General features: G+C 38.6%; 1 protein-coding gene across 4 annotated transcripts; it reads left to right on the top strand.

The window, feature by feature from the left end:
* Positions 1 to 861: 861 nt before the first annotated feature.
* On the top strand, positions 862 to 6241 carry LOC107787990 (putative pentatricopeptide repeat-containing protein At5g65820). Of its 4 annotated transcripts, XM_075222982.1 has the most exons (4): positions 862 to 4137; positions 4470 to 4604; positions 5692 to 5865; positions 5992 to 6241. In XM_075222982.1, the coding sequence occupies exon 1, from the start codon at positions 1490 to 1492 to the stop codon at positions 3344 to 3346; it is 1857 nt and encodes a 618-aa protein (XP_075079083.1). In that variant the 5' UTR covers positions 862 to 1489; the 3' UTR covers positions 3347 to 4137; positions 4470 to 4604; positions 5692 to 5865; positions 5992 to 6241. The 4 variants fall into 4 exon arrangements, with proteins under 4 accessions (XP_075079083.1, XP_016465113.2, XP_075079085.1 ...); XM_016609627.2 differs by having other exon boundaries at positions 862 to 3614; positions 4470 to 5865; XM_075222984.1 differs by having other exon boundaries at positions 4470 to 5861.
* Positions 6242 to 6751: the final 510 nt, after the last annotated feature.

Below are 6751 nucleotides of genomic sequence, written 5' to 3'. Positions count from 1 at the left end.
CTCCCTTTGGATGATACCTTAGCCAAATTTAGTCGAAATATTATGTCCAAATGCCCTTGTTGTAGGTCTCCTCAACTAGAAACGTATTCATTGAGAGTGAGACTGCCAATAGAATCTGGAAATACTTTTCTCATACTATGGACATCAAGATAGATTAAAACTCTCTTTCGGAGCTGGTGGGGGCATCAACACAACAATTCTATGCAAGCTACAACAATTCTAACGCGAGAACAAAAACTCACAAAATAAAAACTTTAGCTCTAGAGCTGAACTTCAGGCCCGGCTACTAGAATGCTAAAATTTTGTGTGATTGTCTTTGCTACTTCAGCCCTGTATGCTGAAGTTATGTGAAAAAGCGGGTACGCTTGCAATTTTTTTTTTACAATGTGTGCACAAGTTAAAACGTGACAGAAAAAGCGGGTATAGATGCAAATGCCCCAAAATTACATTGTATAGCTGATCTTTATGGAGCATTTGCATCTATACCCGCTTTTTGTGTTACGTTTTAACTTGTGCCCGCTTTGCAAAAAATATTACAAGGTACCCGCTTTTTCGCATAACTTCAGCATACGGGGCTGAAGTAGCAAAGGCAATCATGCAAAACTTCAGCATTCTAGTAGCCGGGCCTAAAGTTCAGCTCTAGAGCTGAAGTTTTTGTTTTGTAACTGGCGAAGTTTTTGTTTTTGTAACTGGCGAACTTCAGCTCTAGAGCTGAAGTTTTTATTTTGTAACTGGCGAACTTCAGCTCTAGAGCTGAAGTTTTTGTTCTCGCGTTAGTATTGTTATACCTTGCATAGAATTGTTGTGTTGATGCCCCCACCAGCTCCGAAAGAGATTTTTAATCTATCTTGATATCCATAGTCTGAGAAAAGTATTTTCAGATTCTATTGGCAGTCTCACTCTCAATGAATACGTTTTTAGTTGAGGAGACCTACAACAAGGGCATTTGGAGATAATATTTCGACTAAATTTGGCTAAGGTATCATCCAAAGGGGACTTCTTTCTCCAACTAAGGAATGAAGCTTAATTTAATGGAACTCCTTTGCGCAAAAATCCTAGAAAAGATGTCATTTTTGCTTCTTTTTCTAACAGAGGAACATGTGAACTTCCCATTAGAAATTAGGTCGCACTGGCATTGATCGCCTAATACAACATTGAGTAAGATAGGGGTGGATATAACTTTGAGGAAGAGGAGGAGGAGAAAGAGGCTGAATTTGTTTAAAAAGTAAGTACAGGTAAAAAAAATGGATATAGGTTAAATTGAGGCGACCAAATAAGATGTTCGTGCAATTTTTAATGTATTTTTTTCAAAAATAAATTAGTTCTATTATGTTGGCCCAACCATAATACACCAACCACCGTACATACACCAGCACGGCGCCAATTGCCACCTTCCTCCCCCGTCAACCTCCCACTCCCAGTGTTAATCTTGAATGAGGCAAAATATCTGCAGAGACCAACCTAACAAAACCAATTTGAAGTTCTCCAGATGTTGAGAAGTATCAATCTTTTGCCTTCATCACTGAGCCTCCGTGCAGCATCTTCACTGCACATTCTACCGGAAATGGCCTCAAATGGTAAATCTTTTTTACATTCTGAGTCAGCCCTTTTAAATTCTGCCAAGAATCATGATGAATTTTCAGCTGATGTAGAGAAGGTTTATAGAATTTTGAGAAAGTTTCATTCAAGGGTTCCAAAACTTGAGCTTGCTTTGCTAGAATCTGGTGTCCTAGTACATTCAGGCTTGACCGAACGTGTGTTGAGTCGTTGTGGTGATGCTGGGAATTTAGGCTACAGATTCTTTGTATGGGCCTCAAAGCAACCTGGTTATAGGCATAGTCATGATACATACAAATCAATGGTCAAGATTTTGGGGAAAATGAGGCAGTTTGGTACTGTATGGGCACTTGTTGAGGAGATGAGAAAAGAGAATCCTCAGTTTTTGACACCAGAAGTGTTTATTGTATTGATGAGGAGATTTGCCTCAGCTAGAATGGTAAAGAAAGCGATCGAGGTGTTGGATGAGATGCCCAAATATGGTTGTGAGCCAGATGACTATGTGTTCGGGTGTCTGTTGGATGCTTTGTGTAAGAATGGTAGCGTAAAAGAGGCAGCTGTATTGTTTGACGAAATGAGGTTTAGGTTTACCCCTACCATAAAGCATTTTACTTCATTGTTATATGGTTGGTGTAAAGAGGGGAAGCTTACTGAGGCGAAAATCGTGTTGGTGAAAATGAGGGAGGCAGGTTTCGAGCCAGACATTGTGGTTTATAACAACTTGCTTAATGGTTATGCAGTGTCTAGGAAAATGGCTGATGCATTTGATCTTCTGCAGGAGATGACAAAAAAAGGTTGCAACCCTAATGCAACTTCTTATACTATAGTAATTCAGGCACTTTGTTCGCAAGACAAGATGGAGGAAGCTATGCGGGTATTCTTGGATATGGAGAGAAACGGATGTGAAGCTGATGTTGTGACGTATACTACCTTGATAAGTGGATTTTGTAAGTGGGGAAAGATTGAAAAAGGTTATGAACTTCTGGATGATATGCTGCAGAAAGGGTATAATCCAAATCAGACTACTTATTTGCATATAATGTTAGCCCATGAGAAGAAGGAAGAGTTGGAAGAGTGTTTGGAACTTGTTAAGGAAATGGAGAATATCGGTATACCTCCTGACCTTAGCATCTATAATACAGTAATTCGTTTAGCTTGTAAATTGGGGGAAATTGATGAAGCTGTGCAAGCATGGAACCAAATAGAAACGAACGGGATCAGTCCAGGGGTTGACACCTTTGTCATTATGATTAATGGTTGTGTTGATCAAGGGCGTCTAATAGAAGCTTGTGATTACTTTAAAGAAATGATCGGACGAGGTCTTCTGTCTGCTCCTCAATATGGTACTCTGAAGGACCTGTTGAATACTCTGTTACGAGCAGAGAAACTTGAACTAGGTAAAGATGTCTGGAGTTGCATAATGACCAAAGGATGTGAGCTTAATGAGTATGCATGGACCATTTGGATTCATGCATTGTTTTCAAATGGAGATGTAAAAGAGGCTTGTTCGTACTTCTTAGATATGATGGATGCTGGTTTGATGCCTCAGCCAGACACATTTGCTAAGCTTATGCGGGGTCTAAGGAAGCTTTATAATAGACAGATTGCTGCAGAGATTACAGAGAAGCTGAGAAAAATGGCTGCAGAGAGAAATATGACTTTCAAGATGTACAAGCGACGTGGTGAAAGAGACTTGACAGAAAAAGCTAAGGCAAAACTGGATGGGAGAAAGAGGAGAGCTCGTCGACGTCGTTGGGGTAGCCATCATAGGCAGGCTAACACTTTATGATATGAGACTTTATGATGTGAGATATCAGTGAGGAGGATGCTACCATGTTGATGCTGTTTGACTTCATATTACGTGGAGGGGGGTAGCTCGGTGCACTAAGCAAGCTCCTGCTATCGCGGGGTCCACGGAAGGGTCGAACCACATTGGGTCTTATGTACGCGGCTTTCTACAAGAAGCTATTTCCGCGGCTTGAACCCGTGAACTCTTGCTCACATGGCGGCAGCTTTTACCGTTGCACCAAAACTTTGTAACTCACTTAATTCACTAAGTATGATCAACAAATTTTTAGCTTATTTACTTTAGTGTGCTTTAGTAGATATGGTACTTGCTGAGCTTCCAATTGACAAAAGTCCTCTCTCTATCTGAAACACATTAATTTGGACTGTCATTGACATTGAGGGGGAAGGTTTGTTGCAAATATCTCCAGACTTCTTATTGATTTACCAATAGGGCAAGTTTATGTTCATTTATTTGTATCTAACTTATGCTGTTCACTGAAGTATCAGTTATATTCTAGTTTGCTCTGTCCTTCAGTCAAGGGAGAAGGCTTACACATAAATGCTTAGCAGCTTCCAGCTAAAATGTGCACCAAGGCAACTAAAAGATCTAATTATTACATAGCAAATCTCAGGTTTCACGGATGCTGATAAATTAGATGTTTCCTCACAGTCATCTACCTGGCATAATAGTTGTTGTTGACTTTATGGATCAGTTATCTGATGTCTTATGCAAGGAACAGCTAAAAGATTATATACATTAATTTCGACGCACTGGAAGAGCAATGCTCCCTGGTAAATTCCTTGAATAGAAATTCAAGTTGTGTAAAAAGAAAATAAAAACAAGAGTGAGATTGATTTTTGTCTCTTTTTCTATGTCATGATTTACTTTGCCTAATATTGTGGAATACCTAGTAGATATATGAGGATATAGCCAGGAATAGGATATCTTGAGATTCCGTTGCATGATATTGTAGAATATCAGTATGTATCCAGGAATAGGATTTATAGAATTTGGTTTACTTTAGTTTAGGTGCTAGCGTAGATTGGGACAGAAAATAGATGCTATGTCAGGTTATTGCATCTTTCTTTTCTTGTTTTTTTAGCTTATGAGTTGCTTTTAACAGGTCATTCAAGAAGAGTGATAACTTATTGAAGACATTTCGTCTTTATTAGGAGCGAAAGATACAAGGACTCGGAAGTTCATTGCTCGTGCCTTTTACTCCCAAGATTTAGGGGTGTCTGTGCGAGATGGAGTGGAGGTATATTTTTCTCATTTTTGTTTGCATCCGAGTGTAGCTTGGTTCTGTAGTTTTTTTTCTTTTGATGTTGTTCAGTAGTAATAACAAAATATATAGATATCGATGGAGATGTTTTAATATGGTATCAGTCCTTTTCGCTGCATGTATATGTGCATGTGCAAGTGTTCTTGCAATTAATGCAGTGATTTGGGGACACGACATGCTTCCCTGCAATTAATATATGTCGAGTTGATGCCTTCCTAAGAAGTGGGAAATATTCAGTGCGCTATTTTCTACACCTTGGATCAATTAGAAAGTGGAAATAGAAAGATACTGCGGAGTTTATCTTCCTGTAAACTGCATCTGTTTGTTGGCTGTGGAGCTTTTTCCACCTACTGCTTGTGACTTCTTTGTAGAATGGGCCCTATTCTTCCTTGCAAACAAAAGCGATACTGTAAATGATTTTCATGTATTGCATGTCGTATGTTATTCTCATATTCTGGCAGCATGGATTTAGAGTCTCATTCTGCCATATGTTGGGAGTGTCCACATTTAGCAAATGAGCATCCGTGGTTAGGAGGCATGGTGGAAGTCGTTCAACAATACTGTTATGATTATTTGTGTTATAAAATTTGTAAATATTCTGTAATTAATGGATGTAATTACTGAATTTGATTATGGAATATTGTTTATCAATTAGGGAGACCCAGTCCAAATAATTGTGCATTATTTCTTGTTTTAGAGCATGTCTATCAGAAATTAGAGAATCCAGAGAGAAGATTGAGACAAATATCTTCCTCCTATAGCATACAAACTTTAGATGTATATCTTTATACTTGTACCATGTGGTTACGACTTTCGTGTACACACTTTAATCCTCTAAGAAACTAAACTTAGCTATCTAACACATCTCTTCAAGTTGATACATACTTTTCATATGTGACAAGCTTGTCACATTGGTTGCTAGTTCGAGAACCTAACAGGGATTGCTGAATATGTCTGCAAGTTATTTTACTTTACTATTTTTGTAACGATGTCGTTTGAGAATATCTTCTCTCTAACAAAGTGAACTAAATTTTAATGTGTTTGTTTGGTCCTCTCATGAAAGGGGAGTCTCTTATTGACCCGAGAGATATAAGAGATCAGTTGATTTCTTGAACTATGTCACAATCACTCGTTCTGATATTCAAGCTATTCTATATTTTCGACATCACATAAGGAGAATATCGGAGTGCTCGAATTATAAGTGGATTAGACTGAGCAACATGGGCGTTTCTGGTTGGTATGGTTAACTCTTGCCTTTGTATAATGTTTTCCCGAATGCACTTTACATCTTATTTCTATTAGCAAATGTACATAAACATTTGATTCTTCCATAAGTTTTAGTGACAAATCTATTATGATGCAGAATTGAGGTACAGGAGGAAAGGGCATTTGAAGGTATATGGTATCCGTCTGGTGCTTCTTCCATTGTATAGTTGCTGAGCCTCTTTTACTTGTTTACAGTTGTGTTGGACATCCAGGCCTTTTTAATCTTTTGTAGATGATCCCGTGATCCTTTTCTAGGCAATCACTTCACTCGTCGTGCCAGCTTTGGCAACTACAGTGTAACTCTTTCTGGAGCTGAGTCTACAAATCATGCGAAGTTACCCTTTGAACTTGTTCAACATGATGTGAGGCCTTGGAAAATATATTCATGTTACCTTTATTGACTATTATTCTTGAACTTGGTTGTTTTTATGCAAATTTCCCAAGTGATTTTCACTATTCAAAAATTTATATGCACATATCAAGACCGTGAAGAACTTGTTACTTCCTCGGGGAAACGCAAGTGGCGTGATACCACTAATAATATAAAATGAGTAGAGTGTCACGACCCCGGTTCGCCCTCTGTGAACCATCGTGACGGCACCTAGTCTCTACGACTAGGTAAGCCTAAATTGCAGAATAAAAACAATTTAAAACAGAAATAGAGTGATATAACAGCGTTTAAAAGTGTCACTCGGCATACACAGTACCAACTCTCATAAACTAATACAGTTTTCCCAAAACCCGGAAACTCATGAATCACAAGCTACGAATATAATAAAATGCTCAAACTCCGAAATGTCTACATCAACAGAAAAGATGGAAGGGCTGTCACTACAAGATAGAATGGAAAGGGACTC

Source organism: Nicotiana tabacum, chromosome 10 (assembly GCF_000715075.1).
Source record: "Nicotiana tabacum cultivar K326 chromosome 10, ASM71507v2, whole genome shotgun sequence".
Classification (NCBI taxonomy): Eukaryota; Viridiplantae; Streptophyta; class Magnoliopsida; order Solanales; family Solanaceae; genus Nicotiana; species Nicotiana tabacum.
Note: the sequence above shows the minus strand (reverse complement) of the source record. Positions and strands in the feature narration are given on the sequence as shown.